Source organism: Python bivittatus, unplaced genomic scaffold (genome assembly GCF_059951505.1).
Source record: "Python bivittatus isolate LINGU-HERP-01145 unplaced genomic scaffold, Pbiv_v1 ctg000210_np1212, whole genome shotgun sequence".
Lineage (NCBI taxonomy): Eukaryota > Metazoa > Chordata > Lepidosauria > Squamata > Pythonidae > Python > Python bivittatus.
The window spans coordinates 9,462,587-9,481,278 of record NW_028277053.1 but is presented as its reverse complement, the minus strand read 5'-3'; the positions used below and the strand labels follow the sequence as shown (position 1 = coordinate 9,481,278).

At 40.9% G+C, this 18,692-nt stretch overlaps 1 protein-coding gene across 5 annotated transcripts in view; it reads right to left on the bottom strand.

Annotated features, from left to right (window-relative positions):
- The window catches only part of CTBP1 (C-terminal binding protein 1), a 61,069-nt gene that overhangs the window by 20,516 nt on the left and 21,861 nt on the right, over window positions 1–18,692 (bottom strand). For 4 of the 5 annotated variants that reach the window (XM_088139442.1, XM_088139443.1, XM_088139444.1 and 1 more), the window contains one exon: window positions 5,288–5,442. In XM_088139442.1, coding sequence (XP_087995568.1) covers window positions 5,288–5,442 — 155 coding nt within the window. Of the gene's footprint in view, window positions 1–5,287; window positions 5,443–12,563; window positions 12,722–18,692 lie in introns of those variants that run through there. The other variant, XM_015891536.3, reaches the window with a different exon arrangement.

The following is an 18,692-nucleotide window of genomic DNA, read 5'->3' as shown; positions in this document are numbered from 1 at the left end:
TAGGTGACAGGACCTGAAGTGTGCCTGATTGCACCGGATGGGCAGAAACAACCAGAGAGGTGATCCATAACTCTATGCCATGAAGGGCTTTATAGTGATAACCAGCACCTTGAATTGCACCCAGAAGTCAACTAGTAATGGGTGGAACTCATGGAGCAGTGGGGTCACATGGGCATAACAAGGCCTGCCCATCACTGGCAGTGCCTCCGCATTCTGGACCATGTAGACCACATTACAGTAGTCTAATTGTGAGGTGACCAAGGCATGAGTGACTGTCTGAAGGGCCTCCTGGTCCTTGAAAGGGTGCAACTAATGTACAGAATACAGAATACTTTAATGGCCAAGTATAAAATATATACAAGGAATTTGTCTTCTATATATTTGTACCTGTGCAAAAGCCCTCTTGGCTATAGCTGCCACCTGCTCCTGCGCAGGGCCCGTTAAAAAAAGGAGGCAGAATGAAAATGTGGAAAGTACCAGTATGTTATTGGCTTGAACTGCCTGCTGAGACTGTATGTATGTACTCTATATATCCTCTGGGGTTCTACAGAGTTTGGGATTCAGGATGCCTTTATAAATGCAGTGAGTCTATTTTCAAAGGTCCTCAGAAAACTTCAACGGGGGTAAAAGAGCATACCTATGTTTAGCAAGCCATCAATATAGCGGAGTAAAGTCCTAATTTAACAGGCTTCAGTTTAGCAGACTGAAGGTAAAATTTGTCTGTATGCTGTGCACTTCAGCACATTTGCCCTTTTACAAGTATAAATTGCACAAAATATCCTTGTGTAAAATCTCGTTTCCATTTTTTGCATAAAATAAGTAAAATACACATGAGTAAAATCCCATTTGGATTTAACAGACATACTACTTTAATGGACACCCCCTCTGCCCATGTGTCCACCAAATCAAGAGACATTACTGTGTATTTTCTAAAGGTCTTCCATAATGACAACTTCTGTTGATGTGTTTAGTTATCTGAACACTGACTCTTTTGTAGTTTCCAACTGTGAGGGCATCTGAAAGAGCAACTGGCTGGTTGGCCTGCTTATCTTTGGTGTTCTTTGCCATTACATTCTGGCATTGTCGTGTATCTTTCTGTCTGCAGAGAATTCAGAATGCACTGGAAAATGCAAAACATTAGACCAGCTTGCCTGCTAACCTTAGGTGTATATGTGTACTCTGTCCATGCCCTTGCACACTGTTCAAGCACTCCATGGTGCATTGTGCTGCAAAGGCGTGTCTGAATTGGCTGGCTGGACCTGTTTGCTGCAGTCCTCCTCTTCCTCCAGCATAAAAAGTTGTTTTGCTGAGCAAAAGTTGTATGCATGACTCTTCACAATTCTTTTGTTCTGTGTGCTGCTGGGGATGTAAATTTGCTTTTAGGATAAAAATGCTGGCAGCCAGCAGGGAGAGATTTTTTTTGTGTTTCTCAGGGTGGAACTTCATTCCTGAGCAGGAATTCTTTCAGTTCTTTTGCTAATGTTCCCATTTTATCGGGCAGAAACTGCAATTCCTTTTTTTTTTTTTTTTTTTTTGGTGTCTGCTTTTGGCAGCCAACTAGTACCAGGTTGCCAAAAAAGAAAAAGAAAAAAAAGATTTGCAGGGCAAGCTTTAAATACTGTGGTGAAGGAAGACAGGCCATGTTTCTGACAATATGCAAGATTAGGTTTAGGCATATACAATTTAAACTAAGAAGAGGTTTACTTTAAACTCACGGGGCAAGATCACAACCAATGGATTAAAACTATATGGAAGCAGGTTCATCTGGAAGACCTCACTTTCTAGAGTTCTTCAAATAGAGGCTGGATACTCTGGTGCAGTTTCTCAACTTCAGTGACTTTAAGATGTGTGGACTTCAACTCCCAGAATTCCCCAGCTGGCTGAGAATAAGCTGAGGTTGAGAAACACTGCTCTAGTGGATACCACCCTAAGCAGGGGGTTGGAGTAGATTAAACTCCTTTCCCACTATCTTATTCTAAAACATTTGTTGAAAGAAATCCTTTTTATGATAATGGACTAAGTGGAATTAATTTTTTGCCAGGATGATCTCCTGCCCTAGTAATTGAATTGAAAGTGATTTTTGTGGTTACAGGTAGTTCTGCTTAACGATCGTTTGTTTAACGATGGTTTGAAGTTACAACAGCCTTGGAAAAAGTGCTCTACTGACATGACCATCACACCACCTCCTGTGGTCATGTGATTGCAATTTGCGACCTTTTTATGACAGTTGTAAAGCAAATCACTGTGGCCGTTAAGCGAATTTTGGCAAAAAAAAGTCTATTGGGGAAGATGGATTTGCTTAACGACCATGTGATTCACTTAACAGCTGCGATGATTCACTTTATGACCAATGTAAAAATGGTCATAAAATGTCCAGTCACGCAGTGACTCACTTAACGACCACCTCACCTTAACGAGCAATTTTCCGGTCCCTATTGTAGTCGTTAAGCAAGGACTACTTGTATTAAGGAGAGCCAGCATAGTAATCTCCCCTCATATTCTTTTCAATGTGTATACCCCTCAGGGCAAAGGAAGAAGGATAAACATGTACTTGAACACAAGGAATGCAACATAGATGATGAATAAAAATAAGGAAGCAGGAACTTTACTAGGTTCCAATTGCTTACTATAACCGAAACCCTTAAAACATTTTGAGCTTTGTTTCGACAAAGCATGAAACACCTAAAAACTAGTTCGAGTTTTGTTCTGCCCCAAACGAAACCAATTGGAAATGTTTTGATGGACCTTTAATCTTGAGCTCAAAGCAAAGCACATTTTCTGTGCCATGGACACCTCATCTTGATAACAAGACCTTCCTTACTGTTAAAAAAGCAGCTTCAAATTGGCGTAAGGATGAAAGATATCACAGAAACTTAAATGGTACCAGTTAGGTTGTGTGACATGCTATAAGCTTGGTCTTTATCAAACTATGTGGGTGTTGGTTACTTCTGGACCATAATGATGCTTATACAGAAAATGAGCTTTTGTCTCTAGCTTACTATCCATTCTGAATAAAGATCTTCCTTTGTTTCTTCTGACATGTGGCAACATATCAGCTGAATGGCACCTGACAAATGAATAAACTCTATCCGATAATAGTCAATATTATTCTTTACTCTGGCAGAGAAGCCTTATCAACAGCAGGGAAGAGCTCAGGGTAGTCCTGAGAATAGCTGGACAGAAGTCTGGGTTAAAAGCATTTTCCAAACTTCTCTACTGTTTAGCCCTCAACTACTGGTTGAGTCAGATTTTGCAGCTATGGTACTCTACTATGATTTCCTGGAATGTTTTTGTATCATCACTCCACTAAATGCATAGAAGATAACAAGTAGAGCATGTGAAATTAAAAGAGCAATCAAAGCAACACCAACCAATAAAAAAGTAAACGAAAGGGGAAATTGAAGAGTTTTAATGGAGACACACACACACACTTTTTTAAAGAAACTATTTCAAGTTAGCTGGGAAAATATGAAAAACACGCTCAACTGATCAACAGCTAATGCATGGGATAATACAGAAAGTGGGTAGGCTGATTTTAGGTAGACATTAGTCAACTCTCCCAGAATAGGCAATGTTATTTCCTTGAGATTAAATAAACCATTTCACCCAGCATCTATTTCTCTACTTTTAATCAGAGTCAAATACAGTTTGTTCATCTTCATTTTTCTCAAGGGAGACCTCAGAATTTGCACTGGCAATGAGATATTACTGGTACAGCAAAGACCTGAGCTCCTGGAATGAACTTACTTATCATTTTTGTACAGCTACTGATAAACGCTGGCAGAATTTGCCTGAATACGCCTCACCCCAAACAAGAGGAGAGAGATGGCATGTTCCATCATACCCGTCACCTCTTGTTGAATGACAAAAATTGAATGGGATACTCTTTAAGAAAAATTAGATCTTCAAAATATCACAGTTGAACTCTAGTGACCTTTGATTCAAAGTCACCAACATCAGACTGAAAATATCTGAGTGCTTTTGACAAGACAGAGTCTGAATTAAAGTGGTCCTGTAAAATGCTTCCAACATCTCTGAAGCATACTTCTATTTATTAGGGGAAATAAGTTTGACATTTTTCTGAAAAGGTCAGCCATGAACAATTTATAAAAATTATATTAATTTCTTTAGAGAGAAATTAATGTTACTTATGAGATCTCACAGCAGCTGACTATATTAGTCAACTATGGTGACAGCCTGGAGTAGGATCTGTAACTAAGTAGTTTAATCTAGCTCTTTAACTTGAACCAACTTGTTAACTTGTTTGAGAAATCCATAAATCCATTCTGCAAAATTTCTTCACATGCTCATGGGTTTAGAAACAAATCCTTACCAGACATGCACGTACCCAAGCACAATCTATCATAACCCTTCCCAATCTGATGGACATCTTGGATTATAATCCCCATCTCACTTTGTTAGCAAAGACAACTGATATGCTAGATGATGATGGGAGCTGTATTATATAATTTCTACAAGAACTCTGTCAGTTAATACCCTGTAAATTATTAATACAACCAATACACAGACAATGTTTGGAAGGCCCAACATCAAAGATCAGCATTTATTAAACCCATTTTCTGATTTCACACCCATTACTATTAAACCAGTTAAGATTCCATTTTTTAAATTAATCATACTTCTCCAGTCACTATCAAAACTAGCTGGAATAGTCAAAATTACCCTGCTACAGTAGAGCACACTTGCAACTTGCAATCCATCATTAGCTATTTTTTTCCCAGCCAAAACAAGTTCATTATCAGGGAGGATGTTAGCAATCTGCAACTAAGGCTGATTTGCCAGGGCAGACAGTGCTGTTTTACAGGGAACCGGATTAGTCTGGAGTGATTTCTAGCCTTCTATAGAGGTACAACAAAATGCACAGCCCTTGTGTTTCGTTTCAGAGAGTGTCAAAGAACTCTGTGAACTCTCGCGTTAGTAAAAACACAAGTATATTCCATATACTTAAAGACATTTACATGCAGAGTCCTTGGGGTTCTCTGAGCTTGGTTGTTTTCTTGCAGACGTTTCGTTACCCAGCTAGGTAACATCTTCAGTGCTAGATGGGAGTGGGGTTTGCTCTCTGTATATTGTGGCTACTGTATATAAACACAGAGCAAACCCCACTCCCTTCTAGCACTGAAGATGTTATCTAGCTGGGTAACGAAACGTCTGCAAGAAAACAACCAAGCTCAGAGAACCCCAAGGACTCCACAGTTCAACCCTGAGCTACACATATTCTCTTCTACTGGTACGTTTACATGCTTACAACAATTTTCAGATTTACCTTTTCATGAATTTCTTGTGTAGACTGCGCATCACAAAACGCCACCGTGGCTACGTCCTTTAGGATTGGCATTTCCACAGTACAATCCCGGCCATCAAGCAGTGCTACCAGGGGACGCGGGTGCATAGGTCCATTCATGATCGGAGGTCGAATGCCTAAAATGAAAAAAGGCAAGTCATTTCATACTCATATTCGATTCAACTGGAAAATGGGACGATATATACAAGGAGAGAATAGAATCAGAATGTTAAAGGGAAATGCTAAACTGAACCATTTGGTGAGTTTACGCCACCATGGTAGCAAATAGAAACACCAGAATTTCCCCAGATCATATAGAGGGAAAAAAGTGAATGCGTTATAAAACCCTATATAAGAACTCACTTAGCATATTCCCTCATTTCCTTGTCCTGATGAGAAAACCATTTACTATGGACCCCTAGAACTCACTATACTTGCCTGCAGACAGAAAAGATGCACTACCACAATTACGGTTTTCAACAGAATCACAACTGGGAAGTCTTGCGTGACAGTACTGACATCCACAACTCCAACGAGCAACAAACACGTTTTCGAGCATCTGCCCTGCATCCAGCCGAACTCAACAGTTCTAAAGGAATGTGTGAATGCATCTAGCATATGAGTGAGTCAGGCATGCAATCTGAATTTTGGGGGGCCCACTGAGAACAGCATTATCAGCTTGGTCCCCGTTCTGTTTAAAGTCACCATTTATCCTAGTATGGGTATACAATCCTGAGTTTAGTTTATCAGGTTTGTTTGTTTGTTTGTTTATCAGACTTGTCCCTGCCCATCTCTCCCCCAGTGGGGGACTCTGGGCGGTTTACAACAATTAAAACAAATAAATACATCATTAAAATTTATAAAAAGAGAAAAACACATTTACCCAAAATGAGAGGAGGAGAAAAAATCCAAGAGGCCAATGGAAGCAACACCAGGCCTCTAGGGGCCTAGCCAACCCCACATCTGATGACCTACCTCCCCACCCCAGGCCAGATGGCAGAGCCAGGTCTTCAAATCCCTCCGAAATGCCGGGAGTGAGGGGGCCTGTCTCACCTCCGGGGGCAAGATGTTCCAAAGAGTGGGGACTACAGCAGAGAAGGCCCGCCTTCTGGACCCCGCTAGTCGGAGTTCTTTTGCCAAAGGGGTCCGGAGCATGCCCTCTCTATGAGATCGGGTGGGACAGGTTGAAATCGTGGGGGCGAGGTGGTCCCTCAGGTAGCCTGGCCCCATGCCATGTAGAGCTTTAAAGGTGATAACCAACACCTTGAATTGGACCTGGAAGCAAACCGGTACCCAGTGCAGCTCATGAAGCACAGGTGTTATATGGGTCCTTCTTTGGACCCCAAAAATAGCTTGCGTGGCTGCATTCTGGACCAGCTGAAGCTTCCAGATACTCTTCAAGGGTAGCCCCATGTAGAGTGCATTGCAGTAGTCTATCTGGGAGATAACAAGGGCATGAGTGACCGTTCGAAGGGCATCCCGATCCAGGAAAGGGTGTGACTGACGCACAACCCAGAGCTGTGCAAAAGCCCTCCTGGCTGCAGCTGCCACCTGCTCTTCAAGCAGGAGCCGTGAGTCCAGGAGGACCCCCAAATTATGCACTGGGTCTGTCTGGGGCAGTGGTACCCCATCCAGCACCAACGATGACAATGTCCCGGATACAGAGGAGCCATTAACCCACAGCCATTCCGTCTTACCAGGGTTCAGCTGGAGCCTGTTGTTCCCCATCCAGACCCTCACAGCCTCCAGGCACTGCGAGAGGGCAGTCACGGCATCACTTACCTCACCAGGGATGGAGATATATAATTGAGTATCATCAGCATACTGATGATACCTCATCCCATGATGACGGATGATCTCACCCAATGGTTTCATGTAGATGTTGAAAAGGAGTGGAGGGAGAACCGAACCCTGCGGCACCCCACAGAGGAGGGGCCGAGGATGGGACCTCTCGCTCCCTATCACCACCGACTGGGACCGGCCCCGAAGAAAGGAGATGAACCAGCACAAGACTGTGCCGCCCACCCCCAAGTCCCTGAGCCGTCCCAGTAGGATACCATGGTCGATGGTATCGAAAGCTGCTGAGAGATCAAGGAGAGCAAGGATGGTCCCACTTCCACCATCCCACTCCTGCCAGAGATCATCCATAAGTGCGACCAATGCCATTTCCGTTCCATAACCGGGCCTGAAACCTGACTGATAAGGGTCCAGATAATCTGTTTCCTCAGACCCTTTGGAGCTGTGATGCCACCACTTCTCAACCAACCCCCAAGAAGGGGAGGTGGGAGACTGGACGGAAATTGTCCAGTATGATAGGATACAGGGAAGGCTTCTTGAGGAGGGGGTGCACCAACACCTCTTTAAAGGGCGCTGGAAACAACTGCATGTCACCTCCCGAGCTGCTTTCACCAGCCAGGAGGGGCATGGGTCCAGATGACAAGTGGTGGCCCTCACAGTCTGGAGGATCCTGTCCACTTCCTCAGGAACAACAGGATCAAACCGTTCCCAGATAACTGGGCAAGAACAATCCCCTGGTATCTCCCCAGACCCTGCGCCATGCTCAGAGTCCAACTTGGAACGAATCCAAGCGATTTTATCCTGCAGGTGCTCTGAAAATTCTTCCATGCGGCCCTGCAAATGAATCCCCAGCTCCCCCTTACTGAGGAGGGACCTATCATTGATTGTGATCTTTTAGTAGACTGAGCTTCTTACTCAGTTTTAGAATCTAGTTATGATGATGTTACCTAGTCGGGCAATGAAACGTCCGCAAGCCAACAACCAAGCTCAGAGAGCACCAAGGACTCCACAGTTCAACCCCAGATGTATTCTCTTCTATGAGATCTAGTTAGTTGCAAAAATACAGAGCCAAATGTTCTGTGAAAAAACAAATGTTAATTTGCTTTTTAAGAAAATATTGTTCTCTCATGTACCATGTGCTTGCATGGAAAAAATCTGCAGGTCCAGGACAGTAAATGCCCACAAATACTTAAGACAAAATATGTCAGTCCTTCCACTAACCATTCCCTCCAGCACCACAGCTTATTAAAAGCTTTGCAGATTCTTTTCATTCATTTCCAGTTCTCTTTCCTGGACCAGCAGTTGAACATTAAACTTGCTCTTTTCCAGCAGAGGAAACTCCAGTGGGCTTCAAAGCCACTGTTCTTATGTCTCACAGGCTGTGCTAGACTTGTTGAGTCACACAAAATCAACAAGAAGACGACTTGTGTTTGTTTGCTCGTCTTGTTTTGCTATACTTTCCAGCTCGCAAAATGTTGGAAGGAAATTTATGTCAAGGGGCTCAGGACCCTGTTAGTCTGCTGGATAACTCTCCAAAACATAACAGAATGGGGCCAAAGATGGCATGGGGGTTATAAGTCTGCAAAAGGAAACTCAAGTTCAAAAATGGACCTGATCTGGTTGGGGGCTACCGAGGGAAAATACTCTAGAAAGAAACCCCCAATGCGCCTCTGTAGAAAGAGCAGCTGGGTAGAGGTGCAGAATACTGCCCACCACTCTATTCTAAGCAACTTTACAACATGCTCATGTGATCCAGGTATCTGCAGCCTGCCCTGGGCTTCCCAATGCACACACCTACAAATGCACCACGTAACGATTTAACAAGTTACTTCACTACACAGAAGAAAATACAGACCTCGCTGGAAAGGATAACCAAAGCCCTTCTCTGTAGGCTTTCCCTACCTTGTTGGTTCTACATTGCCAGATTCTTAAGCAGCCTGAAGAGTCTGGAACTGAGAGATTCCTAAACTCGCCACAGATTCTGCTTGAAGCACCAACAAAAGCAACAGAAACAAGGGTTGGAAAATAATTAGCCTCACCTCGTCATTATTCCATTAATCCCTATGGGAGGGAACAGCTTCAGAGGTGACACTTCCCTTGTTTAGCCACAACCACATACCCTTGCTTGCTGTCTAGGAGGAGGTGGGAGAAGGGCAAGCTCTGATGATGGAGGGGACGCATTGCATGACCAATGCATTCCCTTCCTCCTCTTCTTTGCGACCCTTGATATTCAATCATTGGTGTTAGCACTGCTGGCAATCCTAACACACGAACCGGACCAAACCAATATGCTACAACAGGTAAAATGAAAATCAGAGAGCTGTAGAAAAGGCAGCTCCACAGAAGAGGACCACAGCCCCACGTTCTGGTCTAACTTGCCCAAATGTATTAGGGCTGTGCACACCTCATAAATGAAGTGCTGAAACTTTGCCCAAACCCAGCCCCTCTCTGCTTTTCATTTAAGCAACCCACCTTTTTTCAAGCTTGTACATAAGCCTGAAAAAAGATGCTGCTGCTTTAAAAAGTCAACTTATAATGCTCCTCTGAAAGCAGCTGGAACTTTTTTAAGGCTGCTTTAATGAGTAGCAAAGAGGTGCTGTACCCATGAGAAGTCTGAAGCACCTCTTCCAAGTTATTTTAAAAGCTTACACAGCCCTACAACATCCGTCGGAGATGGGGGTGTTAAACCAGGCAAGATGGCAGTCATGGCATTATAATCCAAGACCAATCCTCCTTGAACATGTGTCTACTTTGCACACCTGGGGCTTTAATCTTAATGCCACCGCTGCCATCTTGCCTCATTTGATACCCCTATGAGAAAACATAAACACTATAAACAATAACGCAGATATTACACTTCACATTAAGGCACTGTAACATCTTAATTCTGAAAATCTTTGCTTCAGGGGCAGCACTGAAGGAGCAGCTCCCTGATAAGGAGCACAACAACAAGCTGGTCAGCCACAGGCCAAGCTAAGAAAAAGTGACAGACTGAGCATACTAACTGCTAATGACTTTTACAGGGACCAACAGCAAAAACATAAACTCCAGATCATCATCAACCAAGCAGGGTCCTGAATTCCACTGAGAGCAGTGGTCATGTTCAAGCAAACATTAATTCAGGTGGACATCAGGGAAAAGAAAGAGCCAGTCTAGAATGTACACTCTTCTCAACCGAGTTAGAAGCCTTCATGCATTCAAGTGAATGCCAGAAGGGGGCCCTTATTCTGTAGATCTGCATGCAGGGGGCTGTGGATGCATATAAAATCTATCAAGCAAGATCAGAATTGAGAAGGATGGAAGATTGAGCCAACGTGTAGAAGCAGTGCGTTCAACCTTTTCAGATTTAGGGTACACTTTGAAATGCAATTTTAACTTACTATATTGTTTATGCATTACATTCTCCTCCACAAAATAAAACTGTGGCACCACTGAATGACTCATTGGCCAAAACCTCAAGGTAGAACTAGGCTACTGCGCTGATAGAATGGAAAACCACAGGGCACTGTCTATCGCTATAAACTGAATCTTATCTCTCCTTCTGCTCTTTCAGCTCAGATCTTTTAGTGGGCATGGAACAGCCATCTTGGGCCTAGTTACCACTGATGAGTCAACATCCTTTTGGTTGCCAAAGGGACCAGGAGGCACATGTAGGATGGGCTGTCACTTCCTCTTCCATCAGACTTGTGAACACTCGCCTTTGGCGATATGAATCACCTCCACAAAATAAAGGTCTCAGAATTTACCAACTGGAAGCAAGCTGGCTTTTTTCTTTCAGCTTCTGAGTACATCATACACAACTAATATGTATAGCTTAGAACTACTCTGCGAACCATTCACTTCATACCATTTCCCTTTATCCTGTTTTATCATTCTTCATTTCTCTACAACTTTACTCCTATTCTTCTTAAATGTGAATCTTTCTTCTTCTCTCAACTCCTTCAGTGTTTCTATCTCTGCTGTATCCCCCTAAATGTCATCTCCCTCTTTTCTTTTTTGCTTCTCTGAAAGAAGAGCCATGTTCAGGCATTATTTCTGTGAGCTCAGCCCTACAAGGAAAGAGAAGTTCTTCTCTTCTTTCAGTTGTGCTTCATGTAAGAAAGAGCTGGTGTTTATGTTTACAACATGATTATCTGTAATGGGGAACCTCTGTATACATGTGAATGCTTCCAAGTGAACATGAGTTTCCATTATTAGGTTTCCAATTATGTGGGTTGAGCATACAAAGGTAATGGAAACTGAGTGAAGATCTAAACAGAATAGGGTTTCCCTCGTTCCAGGGCCTCCTTCAATGCTAGGGGTCAGTTCTGGTACCAGATATGTAATGACCAACCACAGTCTCCAACCACAATGGCCGGGCTTGTGTATCTTATCATGCCAAGACCAGACCAAACCAACAAATTACATTAGAGTTCAGTGCAATGTGTGAACCCTTAATATAGTTTATGTAAAATGCTAAGCTTATTAAAGAACCCCTAAGTGACCTGGTTCACATGTCACACTAAGCCACCACTACTTGACATTGTACATGAAACAGCCCAGTGTCAACAGCTAAAGCAATTCTAAGCCAGAAGCTAAGACTTCGAAGGAGACTTGACTTCTGACACAGCTGCTCAGTAGACAGTTTAAGAGAGATAGCAAATAAAAGCTACATCTCAGAGTAAACAAGGTTTACACTAACCCAGTCATTCATGCCCCCCTCCCACCGGCTCTGCAATAAGGTCCTCAATACCTGGCTGGCTCCTATGTTCTCAAATATGAATACCTTTATATATTCTGGATTCAACTCTGGCAACACATAGTCAGCTGGAAAGCTGCAAGGGTATTTTGGAAAGCTATGGGAATTTTGTGATGTTAGGAGTCCAACATTCATCACCATGAAAATCTCAATACACCCTTTTCTTTCCCTCTTTTAAAGACAGGTTTTCTAGGTGGGGAAATGTAGAAACACTATATTTATTCTTCTCTTCCTACCAAAAAATAAATTGATAGGGTGTATTTGATGGTTTAGTTCAGCACAGCATGAATATGCTTATGCAAGTCTTGAATCTGAGTGCTCCTTCCCTTTTGAGACACCCCAACTTTAAATCTGAGGCATCTGCTTCCTGTTTCAACCTACCTACACCTAATTACATTTGAACTCAGGAAACTGTGGTTAGTTTAAACTATGGTAACTGATCAGGTTATCTAAACTCAAGTTAAATGATCCAGTTTCCTGCATTCACACAAAACAGGAACCCTGGTCTGTTTAGCATTGCACCCAAAAATGATCCTATGTTATGCAAATGTCTTATTTTCAAGACATCCTTAGGACACAATGATGTATAAGACTCAAGATAAAAATGCCCTGTGAGCTACAATTACAAATTAAATTAATACAAATTTTGACATGCATTTCCTTGATTATAACATAAGCTTGGTTAAAAACAGTTACAAGTTCATTCCAGGAACTCCTACCAACCTGACATTTCTTAAATTGGATTTTGGTTTCAGAATCATTAATTCCACTTTTCAGCTATTTACAATCTTCAGTCCTGGAAGGCAACCTGTTATTCGATCCTCCTTTTCATGTCTTTAATTTTTTGTTCAGCCTCCTGAAATCTTGAACCAAACCTTTTAAAATTCTTATTCACTGCAACCACTGTATCTTGGATGAGTTCAATGTTTTGTTTTGTTTTACTAAAAAATTAAAAACACACACAAAAATACAGAAAAACAACATTAAGGGTTTAAGAAATGCAAAAGCCAGGAAATTCAAATTTATAAGTCCTCATTGAGTCTTGTCAAATGCAGATTGTCATCTTCCATTAACATTTTACTGGCTTCAGCACCTCCTGAAGGCAAATAATAAATACTGATGTATCAAATATGTCACCCTTTTGCTCCTGCTGCCTAGGGATAAATTAACACCTATCTGTGGACTGGGTGTGGAAGAGTTACAAAATGCTGGAGCAAAACCTACTCTTTCCTGCAAATCTCTTAATTTTTGCTTGAAAACTGTAGCCCATGCCCTTCTACAAAGAAAGAATGAAGAACAGAAGTAGAGGCTACGGCCTGCTGAGTCCACAGTCAACAACAACCTCAGCAGGACAACTGAAAAGTGATTACTGCAAAGAGGACATTAAGTATATGTTACTTGAAGTTATAAACTCTCTGGATTTAGTGGGTCTTCAAAACAATGACAAAGAACTTCAGCAACCCAAAAGACATACATCACAAACATTGTAACATGTAGCTTAGGAACTAGAAGACTTAGGATCCCTACGTGTAACACATACCAAGGCTACTGTACTGTATATCCTTTACTTACTGCAGCTGTAAGCTATGTTAGATCCACTAAGAAACCTTAATTCTGAATGTGCAGGATTTAGGGAATTTAAGTTTAAACGCTTAACGTTTTCCAAACGTATTTTTAATTACTTATCTAACAATTCTATATAGAAAAAATACGTTATTCTACAGATGACTACTAAAGACATAGATTCCTCTATTTTGTACATAAAGGACCCCAAGACATTTAACCTGCATCACATTCTCTGCCTTGGTAGAGACTCATAATTTGGGGGTACTCTCAGTCCACCCCAGAGATTTTTCAAACTATTTTTACTATTAACTGTTTAACAGATTCTAAACTAAAACGTATTTCTTGACTGGTCATGATTTGAAGATTCTGCAATCTTTCAACAATATGGTAAAAGAAACGGTTCTGAAACCCCTGAATCAAGAAATAAAGATTTGTTAATGCTCTCAAAAGCCTTTCTATAAAGATTATCTAGGCCAAAAATGTAATCAAATATTAACATCTGTTAGTAAACAGTAACGCTGCTGTCAACTATAACCATGAATGACATTCATTACCTATATTGATGTCAACATGAAAGATAACTTTTTGGTGTGCTTGATTACCATGTTACGTGTATAAACCCTACGGTAAAAAGTTCAGCACAAACATTAACAGGATACCCAGTTCCCCTGGTTAGTCATAGCACTGCAAACCATCAATCCAGAAAGGGCATTATCCTCTGTTAATCTACCAGGTTGGAAAGCAAATAGATCAGACTTCTCAAAGTAAACCTCCAATTCAGAAACAAAATTACAGCACTCTTTGTGTAATATTATTCTTCATAATGCAACATTTAATTGCAAGAAGATTTCAGGAGTCTTTAGTAAATTGTCATGTTTTAAAAACAAAACACCCTTTATATTTTAAAAATTGATCTTTTTTTTTTTTAAGGGATATTTTCCAAACAGGGAGCCAACTTCTAAGACATTTAATCACTGGGCTTCTCAGGTATGAATTCTGCCTGTCCACTCTTCCTCCCCATTGATTTATTTAAGATTATATCTAAATAAACTGGGATTCTTGGTTTGCTACTCCCCTGGCAAGCCGAAACTGGAAACCAAACTTATTCTTGATTTTTGACTGTAGATCACTGGAAGAATAAAATCATCAAAAATCACAGTTCCTTTATCATTAAATAAACCATGGATGGAAGCTCCTAGCTTTTGTTTGGCCACCTGAAAGGAGAGGAATGAAGAATCCGTATGGGAGCATCCTTGGTTGATTTCAGGATTCTGGCTAACTGAAACTGCCACACTGGTCTTAAAGTTACATTGAAACTAGCAGGGTGGAAATTCCTATGGATTTTTAAACTGCTTGTTTTCTAGATTTGGCCATTACAGTCCGCAACTAGATGGGCTGATATGCATATCAGAATTAAAATTAAACCTCTTCTGTATGCCTTTTTTCTTTGATCTCTATAATTAAAGTCCTCAGTGAATCCCTCTGAAGATCCACAATCAAAAGCATTAGACATATCTTTCTATGTCTAACATCAGTTTGTAAAGCCTGTGTATTTTCTCATTTCTCCTCAAAACAAAGGCTTGAATTTTGCTTTTTCTAAAAAAATACACAAGTGCCAAATAAACAGAACCTAACACACTCATGAATAATCCTATAAATTACAAATTAGGAGAATATAACCCAGTAGAAAAGTGTTTAGTTTCCTCAGTTTAAAAATGTTGTTATGCATAAACGTTTAAAATCATCAGTCTCAATACAGGAAAATGATTTTAATTTTAACATAAGCTCTTCAACATCATTTGAACCACATCATTTGAAGTAATGGCATCTGTGGGACCAAACACAGCTATGAAAAGCCACTTCAATTGTGTTCTTTGAAAATTATAAATTAAATAAACTTGTAATTTTTAATTCCAAATTACATATTCAGAACTCTTCTTAGAGATGATTTACCTCATTGGAAAGAGAAGCATTTTTCCCTTCTTGAGACATTAACTTCTGGAGGTTTTCTACTGAGTAAAGCTTTCACTCTGATTCATATCCCCCTTGGCTAAATTTGCTATTTGCAGCACAATGTTTCCAGTACAATAACAGCACAGCATGGTCTGTTAGCATGTTTTTTTTAAGTTTTATTTAAAGCATACTGATTGGGGGGGGGGACTATTGCACTCCATCCCTAATTACCAAATGCCACCTGAGCATATTCAAATCTGCTACACGCAGGCAGTATGAAGCTTTCTGCGATTAAAAATGAAAGGTATTCTCATACAAAATAAGGCAACTCTCATGCCAGAAGGAAGAGAGTAGATTCAGATGATGGTTTTACAAAGTAGTAACTACTTTGTAACTGCTAAGTACTCTGCACGTGAGTAAACTGGAGATGCTAGAAGCTATCTAGTCATGCTTTTTGTCCAGCTAACTTAATAATTTCTACAGGTATTAGGGTTAGCTCTCCATAACTTCAGAAACTGCAGAAGCATTCCTCAGACGTAACTGCAGGGAGAAATTATATTTTCTACTGCTGAGTTAAGGGATATCCTGCCAAGACCTTTAATCTGGCAACCACACTGAGATTTTATTGCTTTAACCAGCAGGAAAGATAATATATACATTAAAAAACCCAGAATCAAGTAGATGTACGTGCACTGCAGCACTTATAATCAATATGAGGCACAGGTCAATACTGATCCACAAAATCAATTAGTCAGAACTGCCACTGAAGGCTCTTCTTGGAGTCAAAGAAAAAAAAGATGTGGTGGGAGAGAGGCCAACTCCCCGTTATCCTCCACCAGGCTAGTAAGAGCATCGAAACAAATGCGAGGTTTATAAAAATGATCAACAGAAATAAACTTGTAGAATGAATAACAAACTGAGCAGCCATTCCAGAACTGGGGATGACTATGGAGAGGATCCTTCCTCAGTAGCTACTCCCAACACAAAGCACCTACTTAAGGGCCTCATTTAAAAATACTAACATCTGTTGACATGTCAAGACAGGCTAACACCACAAGGAAAGCAAGTAGAAGTCAGCATTTCAAGGTTAGTGGGCGATTTCAGCCAAAGCTTGATTTAAGTAGACAATATAAATCAAACAGCAACTCAAGCAAATCAAGACATTTTGCTGCCTGGAGCAAAGGACACCTTCATTCAAGATAAAAGTTAGACTGGAAGCTGGGGATGAGCCAATACTCCAACAGAGCTAAGACAGCTTAGAGCAGTGTTTCTCAACCTTGGCCACTTTAAGATGTGTGTACTTCAACTCCCAGAATTCCCCAGCCAGCATGGCTGGCTGGGGAATTCTGGGAGTTGAAGTACACACATCTTAAAGTGGCCAAGGTTGAGAAACACTGGTTTAGAGATAGCAGGCAACCTTCCTTCTTTAATACTTCAATGAATTTGTACGAAATGCATCCCAGGGCTGCAGCATGTCCATCTGAGGGTTAAAAATCCAGCTCAGAAAAGGAGATTAAAATTATGCCTTGTTTACTTAATAGGATAAGGAAAGCTAACATTTCCTTCCCACGCACATTCCAGTGACTAACGTGGGCTACAATTTAGATTTAATTGTTATGACTATTTGAAACTGTTATACATAATGGTTTAGAGTAAACAATTCCAAGTTGCTTTATTCATTCATTTGTTCATTCATTCATTCACTCACTCATTCATTTATTAGTATAATAATTAGGACAGCCTTGTCTTCTCTGTCAGCTGTTGGCCATGTACATAAAAAGAGCAATGGATGAGGGACAGAGAAGGTTGGGAGCCTTGAGAGGCATGCAAGCCCCAGATCCCCACAAGCTATTTCCAAATGCAAGCAGTTCTTCCAAATCCAGGTTTCCTGCAAGAGTGAAATGTGTGAAGAGGCAATACTGCAATGTGTTAAGCAACTTCCACCATCACCTACATTTCAAGTTACATCTGTGTACGTAGTTGTAACTACTGGAATCAGAACCTTGTCTACAAGATATAAATCATTTAAAAACAAAATAACTTCAAAAATGTATGACATTGTCAGGAAAAAGAATAATCTGAGCATAGCAACAGTGAAAGCCATTCCACATTATTTGCAAGTCTGAAAAAAAACAGCCACAATTTTCATTTGGAACTTCCAAGTGAATCTGAGATGCCCGATTTAACCTAGGACCCATCCCTTTCTGAAGAATAAATGCTTACAGCCCAAAGCAGACCGCTTTGTTCTTATGCTTTTTATTCTGTATTTGTATGCACTTAGGAAATCTGCCAATGGCTTCAGTGTTCATCAAGGAATCCTCATTAATTGCTCTCAGTGATAACACCAATGGACATTAGGAAACAGGAACAGGAAACAAAACTGGAAAAGTGAAATATATTCCAAATGAGCTGTTGGCTGTGAATGGATGTTTGCAGGAAGTCATCAGCACATGTTCTGTTGATCCAGTTCATGTACATAAAATGGAAGAAGGCAAGAAAATGTTGATGGCTACAGGATGGCCACAAATAAAAGTATAAAAGAAAAATGTTCAAATGCCCGTTTGATTAAAATCGCTAAACATGTACAGGCTTGTCCTGCATACCAGCCCCAAGGACGTTATCCCATCTCTTCTTTTCTAAGGAGCCCAAGATAGTTCAATCATGAAAATAATAAAAGCAATTCAGAGAACAAAAGCATCCACAGCAAAATAAGCAGGGATATCTTGACAAGAAACCTGCAACAACAGAAATACTTAAGGCATATGGAGGAATAAGTTACCAAGGTTCTACAACGGCTTCGATCATTTAATAGAACTAAAAGGCAACGTGGGTCCAGGACAGCATTTAAACTGATGATATCATTCACAATAAGTAACATATATTTCGGAGTCAAGATACAAATGAAAAGGCCCTGCCTCTGTTGGAGCATCTGGAACCACCACCATCCCCGAGAATCTGAATGTTACTGAACAAAGATATCATACAAACTCATTTTTGAGAGTGGACTTAGTTACAAGTAAGCAAGGGTTTTGCTAAGTTGTAAAGAAGTATTCCTAAACACCACTCTCTGAGCCCTGTTGGAACCCCACAGAATAACATCTGGCTACCTACATCTGATGAGTCCCAAATAGGACGAAAACAATTCCCTCCTGTTGGTCAATGCTTCTAATCACTGCTGCAGCCAAAATATCAGATATAAAAAGACTGGTCTCCTTCATGTCCTAGTGTCCTCATGTATACCTCCATTTTCCTTGGCAGTACAGCTAGTGCCCAGGTTCAGAACGCCCAGTTTACGGACAACCCATAGTTAAGAACAGAGGCCACTGTAGCAAA